This window comes from Ptychodera flava, chromosome 16, assembly GCF_041260155.1.
Source record: "Ptychodera flava strain L36383 chromosome 16, AS_Pfla_20210202, whole genome shotgun sequence".
Lineage (NCBI taxonomy): Eukaryota > Metazoa > Hemichordata > Enteropneusta > Ptychoderidae > Ptychodera > Ptychodera flava.
Genome location: NC_091943.1, coordinates 29422062 through 29446393, shown reverse-complemented (window position 1 = coordinate 29446393; position 24332 = coordinate 29422062). Strand labels below are relative to the sequence as shown.

At 35.5% G+C, this 24332-nt stretch overlaps 2 protein-coding genes across 2 annotated transcripts in view; one reads left to right on the top strand and one right to left on the bottom strand.

Moving 5' to 3' along the window:
• The window catches only part of LOC139114503 (TNF receptor-associated factor 2-like), a 137422-nt gene that overhangs the window by 108452 nt on the left and 4638 nt on the right, over positions 1–24332 (bottom strand). The window lies entirely within an intron of this gene.
• Positions 13536–17230, top strand: LOC139114502 (uncharacterized). Its single transcript, XM_070676282.1, has 4 exons — positions 13536–13628; positions 14383–14550; positions 15599–15742; positions 16303–17230. The coding sequence occupies exons 1-4, from the start codon at positions 13542–13544 to the stop codon at positions 16366–16368; spliced, it is 465 nt and encodes a 154-aa protein (XP_070532383.1). The 5' UTR covers positions 13536–13541; the 3' UTR covers positions 16369–17230.

The following is a 24332-nucleotide window of genomic DNA, read 5'->3' as shown; positions in this document are numbered from 1 at the left end:
GAGTCTATATATGCACAAATATTGCAAGTTCTAAATTTTGAAAAAAAATTCACAGTTTTGTCATAGACTCCCATGTATAGTGGATCAACATTTTCGGCGAAATTCAAAAATTAATTTCTTGTACACGTGCACTTGTAGTACATTTATATCAGTTATCAAAGGTCTAAGGATGAACAGATATAACTAGTTTTATATTGGAAAATATGCGTTCATTTTTTCCTCATAGACTACCGTGTATAGTTTATCAACATTATCGATAAAATCCAAAAATGAATGTTTTTTGTATACACATGCACTTTTTACCTGCATCTTCAAGCAAAGTACATTTTCAGGAATTATTACACATATGTAGATGTAGAGATATAGCTTTTTTATGGGCAAAATGTTAATAGTTTGCCCAATAGACTACCATATATTATGATTTGACATTTTTTGACGAAGCACTATATCAGCCATAATTTGCCTTCCCTTGCTTATAGCAAGTCAGAAGGGGAGACTGGAACACATTGCGAGTTTGTTAGGGGAGTATTTGAAAAAATCTGAGAACTGTTTTTCGAAATCTCCCGCCCCCTCCCGAGATGTTTGCGAAGGCGGCCAAATGGCAGTGACAGCTATACAATTCTAAATGCCTCAGTGGAATTTGGTGGTTCAACATGCCACATGCAATCATACATAAAGTCGTTTTTAAAATTATGGCCACAGTACAAGCAGCGTCCTAAAACTTGCTTTTAATGTACAAAGAAAACATTGCCACCTATAAGCTCAGCGTCACAGACAGCGGAGCTAACCGCTAAGTATCCATGCATTCTGTGGTACAATAAATTGCATCAAGTTCGTGCAAGGTATACCTATGTACCAAATATCAAGGCAATCTGGCTTGAGGTTTGAGTCGTAGCATTTTGACAGAGTTGGCCTTTTTTATCTCGTTGAATTTTTTGATACAATATGTTTGTTTGAGCAAGTTCACATGTCCAGTCTGTGGTGCATCCACAGGGCGTTGTCTACATGTCCGTCCCCAGGGGTGGTGGGTGTTTCGTTGTATTGCTAATAAAGATATATTCTACCAACCTTGGTGTTTTGGTCTTAAACTTAGCACTGCCCTTTACAATCTTGCGTTAACGTTTTATCAACATGCTGTATCTATTATCTGATGAGTTTGAGTGCCTAATTAGCCAAAGTAATCGAGGGTAAATTACTAATCTGTGGACGCTGTCACCAGATTATCACCGGCTTAAATTTGACAAAGTCATCAACGAACGCACCAGCAAGGTATAACTTCGAAAAATTAGGAAATGTTTATTGTAAAGTAGATTTCTGTGAACACGGCTTTTGAGAGTTTCAGCCCTTTCTTCCGAGACAGGACATTCACTCAGAAACTAGAACTTTGGACCACGATCACTCTCTAGTGGAGTGACCGAAACTAGGAACTAGGACCAACTAAGACTCATGTATCAGCGGGTGGGCCTGTAGGTCCAGTTATGGTTCCGTATTCAATAAATAAGTTACAGTTATACATCAGCACTCGTCGTCAGATCCACCTTCTTTCCTTTATGTTATGACATTTCTATATGAGAACAGCTATAGATTACATGTTATCAATACTGACCAATCTACGCTGGTAAACAAACGCTCTGAGTTTTATTTTAGGGTGATATAACTTATTTTTATTTGCTGTATGAATTGCATTTTTGTGACGTTAACATGTTGCATCTTACAATTCAATATCAGACGTAGACCTATTGTACAGTAAGCATTGGTATCTGCCGTTACAAAAAAGATTCCTTTGAGAAGGAGCGCAAGACAGTTGCAAGAATCCCCAACATTGCAACAACAAAAATAATGCCAAATCGATCAGGTGAAAAATAATGCCACTTCATCAATCTGCTAGACCATACAAGGATATTAATACTACATGGCACAGCAATATAGTCAAAAAGCGATATTGACGGCCAGCTACGTATCATGTTGATCATAAGCTTTGCCTTGAGCAGCCAGGTCAACTTTCTGCTTGCACCAGAGATTGGGATGATACATAGAGGTGTCATTACATTACTTGAATAATTCAAGACTGAACAGCAACACGACAACTTTAATTTTAGGAACAGATTCGCCTCCGAGTCGATATGACATCAAAACTGGGCCACATAGTCATGATCCAAAGTACCAGGTCAGAGAAACAAGTAAACTGTTTGCAGTTTATATGGAAGATAAATCCTTAAATACTTCAAGATTGTACAAGCTTCAGACACATTTTTGCCACCAGGAAATGTTTTCCTCTATTCTCCAACTTCTGTCACGTGCTTCGGAAGACTGTGTGCTGTTCTGGGAAATTTAACTGGAATCATTCTCTGCTAACAGGGTGTACTCGTCATGATTGACCAATGTTGACAAAGTTAGTGTAATTCGGCGAGGCCATCAAACTCTGTTGTGAATGTGAGTCAATGCCAGAATGCCGTTACTCATCATTTGAGAAAACCACTTCGTCACATATCACTTCGCCAAACGTGCGAAAATATCAGTCACTCTTGTCGTTAAACTTTCCAGCCAGTGCAGACCCAAGTAACCTCAAAGAACACTTATGATTTATTATGATAACGCTAATGATCTATTTCTTTGACAGAATATATGTACAGAGCCTAAGCGGTATCCTCAACACACATAACGGTCTACTTGCAACATCACAAAAGTTACTAACATTGCCTTTTCCTTCAATATTATTTTTACGAGTGTAGTTTCACTTATGGTACGTCTGAACGAACCATAACCTGATAAGTTGTAACCAATTCAACATCGAAATGAGGAAGTGATGTGCCTATTAAGCGAGCAAATGGAGAATGTATCACAGAAATAAGTATTTCACTGATGAACAGCATGGAGACATGAGCAAGCTAATTGATGCCAAGCTTCTCCTTCTCGTTATCTTCAAGAACCATACAAGAGCTTCGTTTTCACACTGAATGCCAGGCAAAATATACATTGTGGTGACGTGTACGTGCAGCTGTTGCCGTCAAAAGGTTAATTATTCAGGATGATGACGTGTCATGCACGGACACATCTTTAAATCCTACATGCACACACTGAATAAGCAACTCTGGTTTAAGACCCGTGTAATACCGAAGGTTTACCAATTAAGGCAATCATTTTACGACCATTTTGCAATTACTACAAATCAGAAGAAAAGTTGGTACTCCTCCATACTTATTAAAGGCGATGAAAAAAGGAAAAAGAGCAGATGGATGTCTCTTTCGTGATCATGAAGACTTTGCGTTGAGGCTTAAAACGGCCATAAGAGAAGTGAAGAGTAGTGTTTTGAGAATAGAACAACATAAGTGTAAAGTAACAGGTATATAAAGAAGGTTCAATTAAAACCTGATTGAACACATGTAGCCTGTAGCTTTTGTATATCCGTCTTCTACTGCGTCACAGAGTGGTATGATTTTTGATGGATGGAACAGTTGACCACTATTGGTAAATAATTACCAGATGTGAACTGAATATGCTCACGTAGTTTGTTACAGCTTCATTACATATAGTGGTACGATTAACAGAACAATCAGATATCTCTCACATCATTATATGTGGCAGGTTTCATCAACTTTCGCACAGTACTGTCGAAGTTAGATCGCTAATTACAAAACTTCATTTAATATGCAAATGAGTTGTTTATTAACTTGGCACTACTCACTGCTTCATGGGACATTTGGATATCTATTAGATTAACATTTGTAGCACGTTTCATCAAATTTAATGCTAATTTTTGAGTAATATCAATAATTACAAAATTCATTAAATATGCAAATGAACTCTTAATTAACTCCACACTAATAAATGCTTCTCAACACAGTTGGATATGTACCTGTATCTGCAGCAGATTTCATCAAATTCGGTGCGGTTATTTCAAAGTTATATTACTAATTACAAAACTTCATAATATATGCAAATGAGCTATTCATTAACTTGACACTGCCCAGTGCTTCATGCTAAAATTTGACATTTATCAAATCAATACCTGCAGCAGATTTCTTCGAATTTGGTGCAGTTATTTCGAAGTTATATGACTAATTACAAAACTTCATAAAACATGCAAATGAGCTATTTATTAAGTTGACAATGACCAGAGCTTCATATGACAATTAGATAGATGTTAGATCAATATCTGTAGCAGATGTCATCAAATTTGGTGCTATAATTTCAGAATTATATGACTAATTGCAAAGTTTATTAAATATGCAAATTAACCCTCGATTAACTTCACACTACTAAATGCTTCTCAACACAGTTAGATATCTGTCGGATTGGTATCTGCAGCAAGTGTCATCAAATTTGGTGTGGTTATTTCGGAATAATATGACTTATTACAGAACTTCATAAAATATGCAAATGAGCTATTTATTAACTTAATACTACCCGCTGCTTTTCAGTATAGCTTGATATCTATCATATCAATATTTACAGCGGGTATCATCAAATTTGGTGTAGAAATTTCGGAGTCATGTCACTTATGACAAAAGTTCATCAAATATGCAAATGAGCAGATAATTGACATGACACTCACAGTATCATCACAATGTTCTGAGATTGTCCTCTGTCATAAATTTCATGAACTTCTGTGCAGTATTTCTCGATATATGTCGACACTGCAATTTCCGTCTTCATAGGAAACCATTCGATAAAAAAATTATATTTCATAACTTCATTAACATGCAAGCCCTACTGACCGAATTCTAATCAGTTCATTCAATTAGCATAGGGTACCTGTCTACTAAATCCGACTTTAATATGTTCGGGGCATTTTTGAGTTATCGTGTAAACAGACACACACACACACACACACATTCGGACAGACAGACATCGCTATGACATTAGCGTGAGCTAAAAATGTTATCCAAACATAAAGGTGTGACATGAAAGTTAATTGCTAATTTGCATATTTGATGAACTTTCCTAATTAGGGATATATATCTGAATTGACTGAATCAAAAATTGACAAAACTTGGTATGTATATTGAAGATACTATGATTTAAAATTTACTGAAAGTTGTTAAGAATTTTAACTTCAGCCAATTCTTAATTTGCATATTTTCAATTAAGTTTCCTAATTAGGGTTATATATCTTTATTGCCTTGACCAAACTTGACCCAACTTGCTATGTACATGGAAGATACTATGATGCAACATTATTAAAAGTTATTTAGGATTTTTACTTCAGCCAATTCCTAATTTGCATATTTAATGAACTTTCCTAATTAGGGTTATATATCTTGACTGCCTTGACCAAACTTGCTATGTACATCAGAGATACTATGATACAAGATTCTTGAAAGTCATTTTGGATTTTTACTGCAGCTTATTCCTAATTTGCATATTTAATGTTTCCTAATTAGGGTCATAGAAATTGATTAACTTTACCAAACTTGACGAAGATACCATGATGCAACATTATTGAAAGTCAAAAAGCATTTTTACTGCAGCTTATTTCTAATTTGCATATTTACTGACTTTGACTTTCCTAATTAGGGTTATATATTTTGACTGACTTTACCAAAGATGATGAAACTTGCCATGTAAATGGAAGATACTATTATACAACACTATTGGAAGTCATTAAGCATTTTTACTCCGGCTAATTCCTAATTTGCATATTTAATGAACTTTCCTAATTAGGGTTATATATCTTGATTGACTTGACCAAAGTTGATGAAACTTGCTATGTACATTGAAGATACTATGATACAACATTATTGACAGTCATTAAGCAGTTTTAATTTAGCCAATTCCTAATTTGAATATTAATAACTTTCATGATTTGGGATATACTGGATTATCTTGACTAAAGTTGGTGAAACATGGCAAAAGTTTAAATTCACAAACAACTGCAATATATACTGAAGCAATATATCCTGAAACAAGTGAGCATTTTCAGTTCAAATCTGGTTTATTTAAACTTAAAAGGGTCGTTTTGTGTACGTTGGGTCTTTCAGATCCCGTTTGATCGATTTGGCGCCGTTTGAGTCTGATTCACTCAAAGTTTCGTAAACATCCTGAAACCTGCACTGTTGTGTTAATAATTAAATTCAAGTCTGGACTTGAAAGTGTCAAATGACTGCGCGAGTCTTTGAAAAGAATCACTACATCAGCTGCTAATTTTGAAGCAGGAAACATGTATACAATTTATGGCAGGATGTTCATATAAATAGCAAGATTGTTTTTCTCCGAAGCACTATTTATAGCGATCGATGATACTGTCAGCTATGACACTAAACATTACTTCATGCACTGGTTTATGGCGACTGGTTTAATATATATCACAAACTTTCCCACATTTGTCATAGCTATTCTGTCATAATCACCTTTTAGCACGTGTGCAGTGTATTCTGAAAACCCCTGAAACGCTAGGGTGGTACCTTTCGTTAGGAAAGCAGCTATTCATTATGGCGAGTTTACATATGACCTAAGCTCTGTGTCTTAACGCAGGTTACAGAGCAAACTGAAAGATTAAGCCAGGTATAGGTCTCCACCAACTCAAACCACAACCATGTCTCAGAGGTGACTGAATCCTTGAGTCTAGTCAAAACAGCCATTATTATGACGTAATTATATCTGTTACTTAAGTTTCATGCATCCTGCAATCATCAGACAGAAGAAGTGAAAGGATGTTAGCTATTATTATACTATGTTTAGTATTATCGGGACGTACCATTATATTTGTAGGTGGTGTTAAAAATTTTAATAAATAATATTTGTTTTGGTGGCGTTGTTTTGAAACCAACTCTGAGCGTTTGTTTAATAGCATAGATTTATCAGCGTTGATAATGTGTAGCTTTTTTAATATATCAAGTTACTCTAACATAAGCAAGCGATGTAATCTTTAGTGAAAATACATTTTGAATTTTCAGTTAATTTATGATTTGCAGTTTTAATGAACGTTTCAAATTTGGCACATAGACTGGAAGGACTTGACCAAAGCTAATGAAAATTGCAATCAGATTATCAGTAATTTGTATATTTATGAACGTTTCAAAATAAGTGGTAACTGGAAAGACTTTGTCAAATTTGATGAAAGTTCTATGTAAATTGATGATATAGTAATGTAATAGCAGTGCAATACATTTTGCATTATAATTGGTACATTTAATGAGCTTCCATTTGGCATATAAAGCTTGGAAGATTCAATTACACTAGCTATATGAAGTGGTGATACAATGACAAAGTAAAAAAAATTTAGTATTTTCATTTCTGCTAATTAGAGATTTGTGCACTTGATGATTTTTGGAATTAATATTATGGTGAATGGTGTTCACAATGTTGATCATATCAATTTCCATGAAGTTGCAAATTCATGGCAAAAGTTTCAATTTACAGACAACTGCAATATATACCGAAACACAGAGCATTTTCAGTTCATATCTGGCTTAAAAAACTATATTGTGACTTTGCATGAAAGTCATCTCACCAAATTTTCTTTGCTTACATTGATACTTGCCTGTAGTTGTTGAGTTTGTAATTTTGGACTATTTTTAAAATCGACATTGGTAATGTGTATATCAGTCATTCTATTTTGCTTTGAACAAAATTATATTGAAATCCTATTGGAAATAATCTTATTATTAAACAAATACGAAGTCACTGGGAGGTACATTTTGAGTTTGGAATGGAATCAAAGGATAAATACGGATGAGGTGAATTACTTAAAGTTTTGTTGCCAATGACTAAAAACTAATTCGTGTTAGTCGTGCAGCTGATACGAAAATCGGGCACTTTTGCGTACGTATAGTGCCTGCCCGTAAATAAACTAACTGCTATTGAACGAAATAAATTGCGCCCTCAACTTGCGAACAATGGATACACTGGTTGCCCTGTATGATTACTGAAAGATTTAGCTCATTATCATAATTATTGCCAAATAGATTTTTATATTACAATCTAACTAACTTCTCCACTTTCAGTTTACTGAACACAGAAACCATTCTACGAATATGGTGGTTAGACTTTGTAGTCGTGAAATGGTTGGACGCTCATCAGGAGGCTGGCAGCTTACAATATGGTGTCATTTTCGCTGAAATGGAAATGGAAACTGATGAAATGGAAACTGATGTAAACTTTAGCTTAATGTTTAACAGATATTTTATGAATCAATGTAAAGTAAACAAAATAAATAATAGAGTTTACAATCCAATTGTTGCCAGTTTTACAAACAAAAGCATCAATTATTCATACCACCCCATTGCCAGATAGTTATTAATACAACAGTAAGTTATTTATACATTACCTATGCTTGAAAAGGTGACTGGCTCTACATATATTAATCACCCTGCAAAAATTATTAACTGAGCCAATTAGGCATTTTATCAAAGGTATGATGACCTAGACCTTATCAGTTATGAGAATAACTGTGTATCAAAGTATTATATGATTGGTTACTTGTCAAGTTCCCAGAAAGCAATTTTGACTCTTTTACACAAAAAGAATGAAGTAGAACTCTTAAAGAATTGGCTTCCTATTTCACTGCTATGCGTAGATTATAAAATTTTAGCACATGTTTTGTCAAAGAGAATGTCAAACGTTATCTCAAATGTCGTCAACACAGATAAAGTTGGATACATTAGAGGATATGTTGGTGAGGTAGTAAGACTAACACAAGACATGTACCACTATACTGATAAGTTCAACATTCCAGTTGCCGTTTTATTTATAGACTTTGAAAAAGCTTTCGACTTTGTATACTAGAATTTTATGTTTGACACATTGCATTTCTTTGGTTTTGGACCCGAATTTATAAAATGGATTTAGGTTATTTATTGTAACGTCAAAGCTGTGTTATAAGCAACGGTTGGATGACGAACTTTTTTCTTTGAATAGAGGGTTTCGTCAAGGGTGCCTACTTAGCGCTTTCCTGTTTATTTTGTGTGTTGAGGTTTTAGCATGTAAAATTCGTCAATGTCATGAAATTGAGGGTCTACCCCTTCCATGTAGCGATTTTATCAGAAATGTTTTAAAAATAGCACAGCTTACAGATGACACTACTATTCTTGTACATAATCAGCAGTCCGTGATAAAAGTAGTTGACATTATGCATGATTTTGAAAAAGTTGCGGGTTAAAAATGAATATAGAAAAAACAGAAGCAGTATGGCTTGGTAGAAAAAACATTGTAGTAGGGAAATTGCAGGACGGGTGTAAAGCGGACTAATAAACCAGTTAAGGCTCTTGGTGTATGGTTCGGGTACGATGAAAAGAAATGTGAAAAATTAAATTGGGAGTCAAAAATTGTAAAATTTGAAAATACTTTAACTTCATGGAGAAAGAGAAATTTAACCTTTTGTGGTAGAGTTATAATTGTAAACTCACTAGGTTTATCGAAGCTGATGTATCTAGCGGCGATGATTGTTGCACCAAATTACATTGTGCAAGCAGTGGATAAATTAATATATGGCTTTGTTACAAAAGGGATCGGCAGATTAAAAAGGAAAGTGTTGGCCTCCCCATTGTTTCCGCAGGCTGTAATATGCCAATTTTCAGTTTGAAAGTGAAATCCCTCCATTTTATGTGGATTCCCCGTTTACTAAACTGCGTAGAAGCATGCTGGAAAAAAATTCCTGTGTATCTTTTTGAGCCTTCTGCACAACATTCTGTTTTAAGAGATGTGATTTCAAATAAGATTATGAAAAATGTTTTTGATCTCAAACTGCCGAAGTTTTATCAAAGTGTGTTGAAATCATGGAATGGTATTAAGCCTCATGATGGAGATCAAAGTCTTACACGTAATATCATGTGGAACCTTAAATATAGTATTTTCTTACACGTAGACGTAGCCTAGAATACAGTATTTTGGATGAAAAGAAAAAACCTCTTAAGGATTTAAAAACTAAGTGTATTTATAAAGCATTGCTAGCTGATTTCATGCAGCCACCCTGTATGTTAACATGGCAAAATGAGTTACGACATACTGTTAATTGGAGTAGTGTTTGGGAATTAGCTCACAAAGTGACAGAAGAGAATAAATTAAGAACTTTTCACCAGAAAGGTTTACATAGAACTTGTAGAAACAACGTAAAACTGTATAAATGGAACAAACGCCTGAATGCACTTTGTGAATATTGTAATGCTATGGACACTGTAAAACATCGGTACTTTGATTGTATTGTTGCCAGAAAAGTCTGGAAAGTAGCAGAACAGATTATCAATGCTTTGTATCAACAAAATATTTTTCTTTCTTGGGAAACTATCATCGAAGGTGTATATACCAATATAGATGCAAATAAGAGAATTAATTTAATTGTTTTGATAGCAAAATGGTCAATTCACAAAAGTCGATGTTTAAATCTTTGTGAAGCAAATATTGAAATTGAAATATTATATAGACAAGAACTGAGAATTCTTAGTATTCTTTTTTAACGGCTGATTTTCCTTTTGCTTATGTAAAGTTTTGCTTTTTCTCTTCAAGTGTGAATTTGAATAAAGAATCTTGATTACAAAAGAAAAAAAGTATTATATGATCTCATTGTACCAGTTCATAAGCATAAATATGCCGGGATAATGTGCATATTTTAGTATGTGTTACTATGAAAATCCTATAACAGCATCGCCTTCTGTTATGGCAAATCTATAGTGCATGCCAATAGATACAGAGTGTATTTAAATATACCAACGTAGTCAATTCCTAAAGAAGGACAACATGAAGATATCGCTTAATTATAGGAGATGAATGTTTGAAGGGTAAGACAGACGCACACGCAAGTCACGTGACAAATATAACATTTCGTCACCCATTGCAGCTATGTTGCACGGGAGACTTAGTCTGGTAAAATAAAGAGAAACTAGTATTCGGTATAAACATGAAGAAATATAATAAGTTATTTTATGAGCTTGATTACATACACTTGAACAATTTTAAAGGGTTAATTCCTTATAAAATTCAGAACTGTAGCATCACGTTTAATCATTTACATCGTGGTGATTTAGTGTGCACGTATGTATTTCCAGCCACAGTCGTACATTTAATTTGTGTTGACGTTTTCAACATTAGTCAATAATGAGAAAATACATCATGGCAGTCGAGTATGTTTAATGGGCGTGTATGATACACGAGTTGTTGTTGCAGCATCAAGCATATTGAGTCATTTTCTCATGACGCATGCTTTTTTTACCCCTGGAGGTGTTGTCAGTCTGTCACTTTATCTCGATTTGGCTGTATTCTGATCTCATCGATATCATATAAATAAACCCTAATAAGACTCGTTTCTTTATTTCTACTAGTACGTTTACATGATTGGAAATCATGTTGAGTGCCCGTATCTTTGAGTTTCATTGTAATAATATATAATTTTGAATTTACTTTCACTTTCGATTTGCTTCAAATCGAAAGTGTACAGTTTAAGAACGTTTGGCTGAAATAATTTTAAATTTTGAATAATAATTAAGAGGTTAATTCCTTTCTAAAATTCTGTACTGTGGAATCACGTTTTATCATTTACATCATGGCATTTTAGTGTACACGTATGGATTTCAAGCCACAGTTGCACGTTTATCTTTGTGTTGACGTTTTCAACATTAGTCAATATGAGAAAATGGGCGTGTTTAATGGGCGTGTATGATACACTAGTTGTTGTTGCAGCATCAAGCATATTGAGTCATTTTCTCATGACGCATGCTTTTTTACCCCTGGAGGTGTTGTCAGTCTGTCACTTTATCTCGATTTGGCTGTATTCTGATCTCATCGATATCATATAAATAAACCCTAATAAGACTCGTTTCTTATTTCTACTAGTACGTTTACATGATTGGAAATCATGTTGAGTGCCCGTATCTTTGAGTTTCATTGTAATAATATATAATTTTGAATTTACTTTCACTTTCGATTTGCTTCAAATCGAAAGAGTACAGTTTAAGAATGTTTGGCTGATATAATTTTAAATTTTGAATAATAATTAAGAGGTTAATTCATTTCGAAAATTCAGTACTGTGGAATCACGTTTTATCATTTACATCATGGCATTTTAGTGTACACGTATGGGTTTCAAGCCACAGTTGCACATTTCATCTTTGTGTTGACGTTTTCAACATTAGTCAATAATGAGAAAATGAATAATGGCAGTCGAGTATGTTTAATGGGTGTGTATGATGTACGAGTTGTTGTTGCAGCATCAAGCATATCGAGTCATTTTCTCATGATGCATCCTATATTTTTACCCCTGAAAATACTCGATTTGGCTGAATTCTGATCTCATCGATATCATATAAATAAACCCTAATGAGACTCGTTTCTTTATTTCTACTAGTACGTTTACATGATTGGAAATCATGTTGGATGCCTATATCTTTAAGTTTCATTGTAATAATATATAATTTTGAATTTACTTTCACTTTCGATTTGCTTCAAATCGAAAGTGTACAGTTTAAGAACGTTTGGCTGATGTAATTTTAAATTTTGAATAATTTTAAGAGGTTAATTCCTTTCTCAGAATGCAGTGATGTGGCATCACGTTTAATCATTTACATCATGGCGATTTAGTGTGCACGTATGGGCTTCAAGCCACAGTTGCACATTTCATCTCTGTGTTGACGTTTTTAATGCGAAAATGCATATTAATAGGAGTCAAGTACGTTTTATATGCGTATGTGATACATGGGTTGTTGTTGCAGCATTTGAGATATTGTCAGACTTTTGTCAGTTCACTCGATTTGGCAGTATCCTGATCTCAGCTATATCATATAAACGAGCCGTAATGAGACTCGTTTTTTCATTTTCTTCTTCTGTGCTATTTGAAGTCATAATACATGTTTGTATTTTCCAGTTTCACTGTAATATATTATTGAATTTTCTTTTACTTTCGACTTCTTCAAATCAAAAGATTATGCACAATACACGAATAGTTGGCCGATATGAGCCATAATGCCGAACATCTTATGTGACTAGTTTTATAGAGACCTCTATGTCATATGCCTAATCATAAGCGACTGTGGTACGGTATGATAAATATTAAGTCACATATTCACGTAAGATACATGATCCTACGCACATCTTCTCATTTGGAAGCAAAATAGGCCAGCATTTTCAGGTAGCTATAGTTAATCTGCTGCTGGCCATGTTAATGCTTTTGTCAGTATAGTTATATCAATAAGAATTGTAACTTACAATGATGACCTGCTACATGTTAAACCATTCCCTTTTGGCCCCCAGTTGTCATCGTAACCAAGCAGTATTGTGAAAGCGTTATGCCATACAGTGCAGTATCTGTGCAAATTTCAGTTTATGTTAGTCTGGTTCCCTGACCCATTTCTACCGCTGGCTGCGCTGCTAACGAAAATAGGGTCAGGTATGGGCTAATGTTTCAGTCAGAATTTTGACTGCATATTAATGAGCACAGTCACCTGACAAGATCATGTGATCAACACATCTGCATAATGGCAAGATCGGAAATTAGATGACGAAACATCAAACGTCGAAGTTGTTTTCACGGCTTCACTTTTAAGTCTCTCTCTCTCTGTTCTTCTATATAATGATGGTAATTAGTGGTGAAATGACGATATGGAAGAGCCAGAATGCACTATCGATTATGGTCGACAGATGCATGGCAACCGACTTATGAAGAAGATGGTGAACCTGCACAGGGACTTGTATGCCTGGAAGTAAGTTTAACTCACATAGTGCAATCAATGACTTTGTGCAAACTAATTTTAAATTACAAAATTTAGTTTGAATTATAGATGATTAGTATTACGCAGCCATATTAAAAAGTAACGGTCTTGATTCTCAATGATATGTTGCATGCAAAAGACCCTTTCGCTGACTGACTGTATGGTATGTATTGCTTTTAAAATGAGACTGTGAATCCCAGTGTTCTCCCCAGAGCAATGAAAGCATGGTGGCGTAGCTCATTAACATAACAATTGTGGCCATTGTTCTGCACATTTTCTACCACACTTTCAGAAAATCTTGGGGAGAACAATGGTGTTTGAATCATAACCACATGGTTCCTATGATTAATATCATAACAAGTACCTAAAATCACTGATTGATAATGGATTCAAATGCACAAAACCGTATTTCATGTAAAGGTGAAAGATGAGTGAAGTATTTTGAGCAAGATTTATTTCACTGAACTCTGTACAGTAGGCTATGACAACGTGAATTTCCATATAACAACTAGATCAAATGTAAGGTTTACATACAGTTTTATATGTGCAAAGTGATTTCTTGTCTAATGTGAAAAACATTCTATTACATAGAAGTGCTTGACAGTGTTCTTGTCTTGGTAAGGGAATACTGGGAAATGATATTGGAACATGTTGTATCCCGGTTATCACCTATATTTTGTATGCATTTTGTAAGAAATTCAAAGTATTTGATTGATGAAGTTCTTCAAATTCTCTATTTTCACAGACTGTGCCAGATGTTGATGATGTTCCAGATATGGTTGAACCCTCACTCCTGAAACTTGATCTGCAGAAATTAACACATGATATACCCAATAAATATGTTGACTATATGCCCCAGCAAACTGTTGAACATCTGAGAGACTTCATGGGTAACATTGAGCAGTATGGACAGGTGAGACAGGCGTGCAACTGTGTCATTATCTGGTCATCTTTGTAGTAAAACCATTATTTTAAATCCCATGAACAGAATTGGATCACATCGATGACACCCTCACCCCTCTGTACAACACAAATCTACTTATCAATTTTGATGTGTGATAGTTTTGTTTGCCAGATCTTATCGGCCATCAACTAAACTATGACAGGCTTTGGTGTGTGTTCAGAGTTGGATCACATCATCTGTCGATCTTAGTTGGGTAAAAGGTTCAGTTAGTTTGGGCATTTTACCCTTTGATCGCATTTGTAAACTATATCCCAGTCAAGATTTTCCTGATTTTTTGCCAAAAGTTTGATAAATAGTGTAGCAAATGAAACGTAATTTTCATTCAGTCCAACATTATCAAAAAAACTTACAGAAAATTAGTAAAATGTGGAACTAAAATTTTGGTTGGAAAAATTAAAGCACTTAAAGGGTAGACCAGACATTTTTTGCATTATTATTTAATTGGTAGTCCTGTGTCTGAAGTAAAGAAGGGATCAGAATTATTTCCCTGTTAATGCTTTTAATGTTTTTTTGCAGAGCTCTCTTTCACACTCATATAGCCTCTTAATTCAAATTGTATTTACATCCCACCACAAATCTGTAAAACTCATAAACCCATGGTCTGGCTTAAAGTACTCAATCTCAGTGAAAAAAAATATTTCCTTGTGTCATTGTAAATATGCACATCATAGACAATCTGAAGCAAATATGTGAATAAGTGCACAGACAATGCCACAATGAAAACTCTGTAAATTTGATATACATTAGAAAAATATCTGTCATGATGTCCTTTTTATTTTAAAAAAAAATTTATGGTATCAGGAGCCAGAATTGTAAGAACCACTTTCTTAAACAATGGCACCAAGGACACATTGCTCTTGAAAACATATTTCAGTTTTCTTTTACAGTTTTGGATACTTTGTTGGGCTTTAATGAATAATCCAAATCTGATATAAAGGTAGGGAAGTTAATCAAGTATGTAATACTCACCAGACATGATTATTTGGATACCTTACAGGTGGCTGAGCAAGCTGATGAGTGGCCTTTGCAACAATTAATTGAAGCTGCAAGGAGACAACGAAGTGCTAGAGTGACAACTTCTGGTGATGTTCCTCCAAATTTTCAAAGAATTCAAGACTGGATGGAATCTGTGTGTCCTCCAGTAAGTCTGACTACAAAAATTCTCCAGTGTTTTCAGTCAGTTTTGCTTACATGTATTTAGATGATCAACTGACTCAACTCCAGTAATAATTTCCTGTTAGCCACAATGGTAGCATGGAGCTAAATATTATACATTTAAAATATTCAGTGAACTGGACCCTTTTGACTTGTGTTCAACCAAGGTCAGTTTGTACACTGATTAAGTTTGCTTAATTTTGTAGTAGGGAATAAAAAAGTTTCGAGAGTGGAAAATTGTCAAAAAATTATTATTTTGTAGGCGGAGGGATATGTTCGCTCAGCCAAAAAATCTTAAGTCCACATTTCTTTGACATCACTGCCTCATTCAGTGCAGCCTATGCACTGTGGTGTTCTCTCAAAAAAGTGTCTTGTACTTACGGTCAGGGCTTTGTGACATCATTTGATTTGGAGTCTCCAAACTGAAGGCCCAGTGCTACTTTTCTACCGTACTATCAAACTGAAATGAATCACTGGTGTGGTCTGACACCAAAAATTGAAATCCCAGATTAAGACAAGTAACTAGACCCATTTTGATTACTGCAGGTAATTGTTGGCAATCAAGGGACCAAGCAACCGAACCTGAGATTGTGGAGGACTTTTCAACGCTAGATGTTGGTATGTTTGTGGCAGTGTTTTGCCCAGATTCAGAGGAGGTCCCACAGATCGGCAAAGTTGTCAACAGAGATGACACATCTTTCACAATCCATTGGCATTATGGAACCTGGAATACTGCGTGGAAACCATGTTATGTCAGCAAAGGGAGGTCCAAGGTTCCATGGGAAGACCGACAAGATTTGGCAGCAGCAATCCTCTGGGATTTTAAACTGACGTTAAGGAAAACATTGACTAAACAGACGAGATCCATCTTACAAAAAAAGTATGAGAGACTACAGTCACAAATTTAGTATTTGACAGTTTACATGGTCAAAGTAGAAAGACATTTACAATCTGGGGGGAACCTCCTAAAGTATGATGAAATGCTCCAGTGTTCTCTCCAGGCAGCCATTTACAGGAGATTTTGGGAAGCTTTGACACTTTGATGCCAGCTATGCATGTTTTCTTACATACTGGAACCTAATGACTAGATTGTTTGTACAGGATTAACAACAGAGACACCCAGTGATAGTAATCTGTCTCTCTGTTTACATGTACATGCCAAGCACATTTTGATGTCTCTGTTGTTTATCCTGTACAAACATCCGGTCATTGGGTTCCCATACTGTTCATGATATGAAGATGTTTAGTGTGTGTAAGAAAACATGCATAGCAGGCACCAAAGTGTTAAAGCTTCCCAAAATCTCCTGCAGTTGCTATTGATCAATACATGTCTGTAAATGTAATGAAAAGTAAATGCAGTCTAGCAGCTCATGTTATGTGAAAGGCTGCAACACCAAACTTGTGGGGACTGTGTCATGGACTGATGACCTGTTGTTTAGGGTTTGATCTTTCAAACTGTTCATTTTAAATGCAAATTACTGTGTCATCACATGACTTAATCAGATGACTTAATTAAAATATGATCCAAAATGGCTGCCAGACAACTATTTTATTGTTATTTTCATATTTGACACCATTTCTAAGACATGCCAGAATTGATTTGGTTCAGTGAGCAAAAAGACCATATACATAACATTACATTTACAAGGATTTCATTTTTATGATGATAATGTATGAAATGGGTGGCAGTATTGTTACATTTTTGTCATGTTGAGAGTCAAACTTTGACATACTGAACTATTTTTTTTTATCCAGAACTTACAAGACCAATGTACTAACATGAAAGTTCATCTGTGTTGGTAAATATCAGCTAAAGAGTTAAACTTTCGATCACAACATATGAAGTTTCTTGTCGTGAAATTTTCAGTTGTAACTAAAACCTTCATCAGCAAAGACTAATGTACTTTCAAATTGACAATTATACAATCAAGTTAATTCTTGATGTCATCTGATTCAAAACACTGCCAGTGAACTTTGACGTTGGCAAAATTTACAATTACATGGACAAAGTCATTTTTAGCTCATATTTGGTTTTGCATATAAAAACCAAAAGAGCTTATATGATGAGTCGGTGGCGTCTGTATGTCTGTATATTTGTGGGTATGTATGTGCGGATGTATGTCCTTCACACACAAAGGCTCCCATACCGCCAGAGCTACCATCTCAGTATTTGATGTACAGGTAGATTGAGGGGTTGAGATGTGAATTTGTTAAAATGAACACATCGGTGTCAAAAATGTGCAAATGAGGTAAGAAAAAGTGAAATCCTGCAAATGTGCAGAAAGGATGGTATGCCAGTAAGAAACAGGCCAACTTCACTGATCTTGAGTCATTTCCTGTCATTGTTTATGAACTGTTACATATTAACAGACCTGCTGAAACAATAGACAGTAGAGGGGGAAGACCGACTATACTCAAACTAAGAGGGGCTTGTTTCTGCTATGAATGTTGCTAAAGTTGACCTTCAGTACCTAAAGTTTCAGACCTTATTCACTTTTGTCATACTTGTTTTCTGGTTTAAAATATTTCTTGTTGTTTTTCTGGTTGTACTGTGCAGAAATCATTGTCAAAACATCAACGTAGAATTTTCCTCCACTGAACAGATAGAAACAACATTTATTGTTGATCATTGGTAACCCATACTGGTATATACCAATTCTGATCAAATTTGAGAGACACCGTATAATTGCGGTATTTTTTTTCAAAAGTAATAATAACAAAGTACCAAAGATTTCAATAACATCGGACTAAAGTGGACTGTGTTATTGTAGATTAGTTGTTCAACATTAATTTTGACCTGAGAAATAAGCAGTCCTGAAAAAAAAATCTGAAATGATATGATATGATATTCCTATCATACCTGTATTTAAATTGCTGTCATACTTTAATTGCATGTTATCACTTCATTTTATCTTGTACAAAGATTAGGTAGATCAGTCCAGCACAATAATGTGATAAAACATCTATCACATGGGCATCTTTTGTGGTCTAAAATGGTAAAAATTTGTTGGTGTATTTTTATCAGTTCTTTAACAACTTGTGTATATAAATATTTTAAATATTACCAACACAGAATAAAGTAACATTTCACAACAGATATTTCCTATGTGATTTGTTCAAGAACTTTTTATCTTCAGGAATATGCCTGCTCCTTCTCTATTTTGTGCTCTGGTCATAATATAATATTATAATTCCATTATAAATTGCCATGCTGTGACTTGCATAGTGTACGTGTATGTTTCACAAAACCTTTGCTACATTGTATTGCCCTTTTCTATTAGACTTCTGCAGCATAACTGAAGGCCAAGCAGATTGACCCCTGACAAAATTCAGGGCTGGGAAATAGTACCCCCAGTTAAGTTCCTGGGGCATAGAAAAAGTACCCCCAGTTAAGTTCTAGGGGCATAGAAAAAGTACCCCCAGTTAAGTTCCTGGGGCATAGAAAAAGTACCCCCAGTTAAGTTCTAGGGGCATAGAAAAAGTACCCCAGTAAAGTTCCTGGGGCATAGAAAAAGTACCCCAGTTAAGTTCTAGGGGCATAGAAAAGTACCCCCAGTTAAGTTCTAGGGCATAGAAAAAGTACACCCAGTTAAGTTCCTGGGGCATAGAAAAAGTACCCCCAGTTAAGTTCTAGGGGCATAGAAAAAGTACCCCAGTTAAGTTCTAGGGGCATAGAAAAAGTACCCCCAGTTAAGTTCTAGGGGCATAGAAAAGTACCCCCAGTTAAGTTCTGGGGCATAGAAAAAGTACCCCAGTTAAGTTCTAGGGGCATAGAAAAAGTACCCCCAGTTAAGTTCTAGGGGCATAGAAAAAGTACCCCCAGTTAAGTTCCTGGGGCACATAAATAGTACCCTGACAAAATTCAGGGCAGGGAAATAGTACCCCCATTGGAGTTCCAGGGTATAGAAAAAATACCTCCGACTAATTTCAGCACATGGGCTTATCAGAGGTCCAGGGCATAGAATTACTACCCCTGACAAGTTTAGAGAAATTTCTCTTAGAAAATCAATGCAATGTTGGTACTCTGAATAGCATTTGATTTTTCTACCAGAGAAACTACAACTTTAGCATGAAATACTTTCTTTTCAAGCCAACATCATTTTCTTGACCTTTTCATTGGAAATAACAAATGATTGCCAACCGTGCATATAGTTCACAATTTTGCAAGAGAGAAAAATCAAGATCTAACTATGCAGCTGATGTTAACAAATCTACACTGTAAATGTTTATGTATCAAAAACGCCGATTAATGTGAAGTTGGCTGCACAGTTCAAACTTTTGCAGTGAAAAAACAAGAAAATGAGTGGTTTTCCTTTGATTTTCATTTATTTTGCTTCAAAATTTGTGAAAACAGCAAATCTCATTTTTCAAAAATATTTCTCATAGTGTTGTTATTTCATTTGAATGTTTACGCTCCAGTTTTCAGTGGAAAAAATCGATCGGCTTTTTCTCCTATCTTTGTAGAATGTAAATCAACGTGAGAAAGATACGGTAGAGCAGTTACCAGTTCATCTCTCTCTCTCTCGCTCTCTCTCTCTCTCTCTGAGAGTCTACCTCTCTCTCTCTCTCTCTCTCTCTCTCTCTCTCTCTCTCTCTCTCTCTCTCTCGTCCAGCATACCATTTTCAATGGTGTTATTTTATTTTATTTTATCGACATAAACACAATCCCTTCACGAGGGGCAGTGACATGTACCGGTGCGCGTTCATCTCCTTACGCTCTGGTTTTTTTTTATTCCTGCCGTGTTTCATATCATACACGCACAACTTGAGTTGCTAAATGTTTGCGGTCTTATAATAGCGTGAATCGAAGGATAAACGTTAGATGAAAGCATTGATGGTGAAGTGATAGTGAAATTCAAGCAATATACTTTGGCAGTCTGTCGTCTACAGGACGTGTAATGAACGCGAAACCCACATTGGCAAACCAGCTGCGTACGCCAGAACAAATTCCTAAGTGACAAGTTTAAGATTTGAAAGTCGAAATCAAAATGGCGACAACAGTTTAAAAGATGAAAACTTCGATACTGGCATTTTTGTGAAATGTAGAGGCCGAGAGCAACTCCGTAACCGCTATAGCTTTTTCCCGATGAAACTTACAGGCAATCTATTGCGTACTGAACCATCCAAGAAGCCGCAATCATACACGTATGAAAGACGTCCATTCTGCAAGTGAAGTTCCACTATTCAGAAAGTTGCAATGTTAAAAACGACAGCAAAAACACGATTGAGTTATAATGTTTAACACAACATTAACCACGGATTGAAATACTGATCACTTCAAGGCCAAAATTTGCATCGTAACTATGGAGACCAGCGGTTCGTTTCTGGGTAAAACAGACTGAATTCTGAGAACGCGGCAACTATTATCTAAACGCTACCAATCACAGGATTTGTCAGCTACGTGAAATTTGTAAAATTTGTTAACTTTGATACATTTATCTGTCAATCATTACTGAATGCATCAAAACACCGATAGCCGTCCCGGGGTCATGAACATTTACGAATGAACAACAACTCTGTAGCGGATCAATTTGACAAAATGAATGGGCCGGAGGCCCGAACGGTGCCCTATATCGCCCAAGTGTCCAGCCGTATGTCTTAATTGTCTTGCAAGATTGTGAAATTGTCGATAGCTGTTCGTTATATTTTTTATTTGTTTCGTATTTTTCGTGTAGCCTGATGTTCAAATAGGACTCTAAAGTTGTATAACGTAACCATGTGAATATCATCGAAAACAGACTTTGTTTTAATGCATGACTTTTGAAGACTTTGTATAGCCAATGGGCTTCATGATCTTTGAACCAATAGTTCTGTTCCCGCTGGTATGGGGTATAAAAGCTAGGTTTTACGGCGTTTTGTTTAGTTTTCTGGTTTTTTGGTTTTTTCTTTGGTTATTCCGTGTAATGCACTTATCAGTGTTTTCCGCGGGGACGGGATTGCAGAGAAATTGATCGGACATCGTATTCCGGCAGCTGCAAATTTGATCGCTACCGTACGCCCAACAGGTGGGGATTTGACAATGTCGCAAAATAGTAATTTTTGTTTAGTATATTAGTCAGGTGGCTTAGCAACAAAAACAGCAAGATCGTTACACGGATGACAAAAGTGCCAAATTTGCTACAGAGGTTCACATATATGTGTAGATCAAAATTAGCTATTGCTCCAAAAATTTGGGCCACCGGAAAGGCTTGATGACGTCATAAATTCAAAATGGCCGCCATTATATTGCTTAAAATGGTAAAATACTGCTAATTCAGGCAGCATTCAATATTTTTTTGCATAAACTAATAAACACATTCTCATTTATAAGTAAAACAAAAAATTGACGCAAAGCAATTATTATGATGACGTCATAAAGCCAAAATGGCCGACCAAATTCAAAATGTGTGCCGTAACATTGTCTAAAATGTCAAAGCACTGTTAATTAAGCCTGTTTCAGCATTTTATCGCCTGAACTGAAATTAACATCCTAAATTACAGACAAAACATATAATTGATGCAAATTATTTATTGTGATGACGTCATAAAACCAAAATGGCAACCGAAAATTACAAAATGGCCTATTATGAAGTTCACTATGCTTGGTACAATAGCCCATTTACGTGACAAAATGATAGTTTCAAGGTAATGTACAATTTGTATTAATATTCCATAAACTCAAAATAAAAAATAAATGTACCAAACCTTTGCCAATAAGTTCAACACAAATAACAAACCCTTATGAGATTATTTATTACTAAACAATAATCTGTGTTTGACAAATCGAATCGATATAAAAGGAAATGAAGACAACTTCACACACTGGTTAACCTTGTTTATGATACGGAATTATAGTGAGTAGATCAATGTGGTTTCGTGCTAGGGAAACATGGTGAGAAACCAGTGAATCGATAGTGTTTTGACCCTCATAATGTGACCTTAGTCCCAGAAAAAAGCTTTTATGTTGGTGATTCCTCCTAGCGGCATTTCCGGCCAAAGTGAGGTCCCTTCTTTAGTCACTTGAATGGTCTTGTATTCCAACATGCTTAGTTTGATGGTAGCCATCAAAGAGAGATGCTAAGATCATTATGTTGTAGTCTGATTGTTGCGTGAATTGTTGCTCAGACCGTTCATTTGTACTCTCCTTGTGTTTGAATTTTGCTTGAAGGAGGATATCTTGTATGTTTTTCTTTCTTTTATACGTTATTATAGGTTTTCTGGAAAACCATGGCCAGCGTATAATCGTCCTTCATTATTTTCCAGTTTCTTATCAAATAGTTTGATTAGGCTGGTTATGATGAGGTTGTGCTGACAAGGTTTTTGTTACATCATTACTTAGATTTGTTGATGGAGGATGGCTGACGTTTTGTTACATTAACTTCTTTTTGATACAAGCTATTGTCTTTCTTTTTGTTATCTCGTTGTTGAAGTTTTTGCGTTGAGAAATTGACCTTTTTATGAAGTCCGTATTGTTGTTGCATGTGCGAACATAGCTGAGTAATTCACCTTCAATGAAGCATTTGAAGGTTGGTGGCAGATAAATATTGTCAGATGGTTTTGTATGGGTTTTACAATCGAGCCATCTCTCTCGATTGCGTGTCTGACATTTGAAGACCACAAGGTCTAGGTGTTAGATTTTGTCGATGAAAAGTTCAATTATGAATTCCCAAGTTGAACGTAGGGTACAGGGTGTTGCACTCTCCGACAAATGTTCTGAATGTTATGAGTTTATGTTCTGTTCCTGAGTAAATCATGAAAATGTTACCTTTTAAACGTTGAGGGGATTTTTGTATCGTATCAGTTGGCTGGTAATGTTTTAGAGTCCAACGCTACGATCGCTGCATATATGGCTTCAGTTTTGGCATGTTTTTCTACATTGATAACACTTCTAATGTTACAAGAATAGAGTTTGCTTGTATTTTTATTGATTCTAACCAGTTAATGAAGTTTTGGGTCCCTAACATATGTAAGTCGTCTTTGCATGATTGGTTTTATGACAAAGTCTAGAAATTCCGAGATTTGGTTTATTGGGCTCGAGCAGCCATTTCTATTGAGACGTTGGATGATGATTGTTCCTTCTGCTTGGGTTTTGTGTATTTTTGGCAGGAGATACCATCGTGTTGTACAAATTATTCTACTTATGGGAATGGGGAAACTGTAAATCACCTCGTCAATGATCTTCTTGTCGCAGATAAACGATATCATATACAATTTCCACCGTATAGTTAATGTCGCCAAGTGTTGCCTTAATGTACAGTAATAGTGTACATTTCGCAGCTGTCTATAACTTTCTTTAATGTCATTTGTCGTATTCACAATTGCTATGCCTCTTACTTTATTGATGGGTTTTATTGTGATTTATTTGTTTTTAGACAGATTGTTCAGAGCAGTCTTTTCTGTTAGAGTTGTGTTCTTTCTGATGTGGGTTGCGCATGGAATTTCCTCTATCGATCTAAGTTGCTTCGAGACAGTTTTACAATTTTGGGTTTTCCGCTGTTAGTAGTGTCGACATTGGATTTATCTTATAACAGTTGTCTGATTGATGAATTGATCGTTTGTTTCTCATGATATTGCAAAATCTTATGATGCGAATAGAT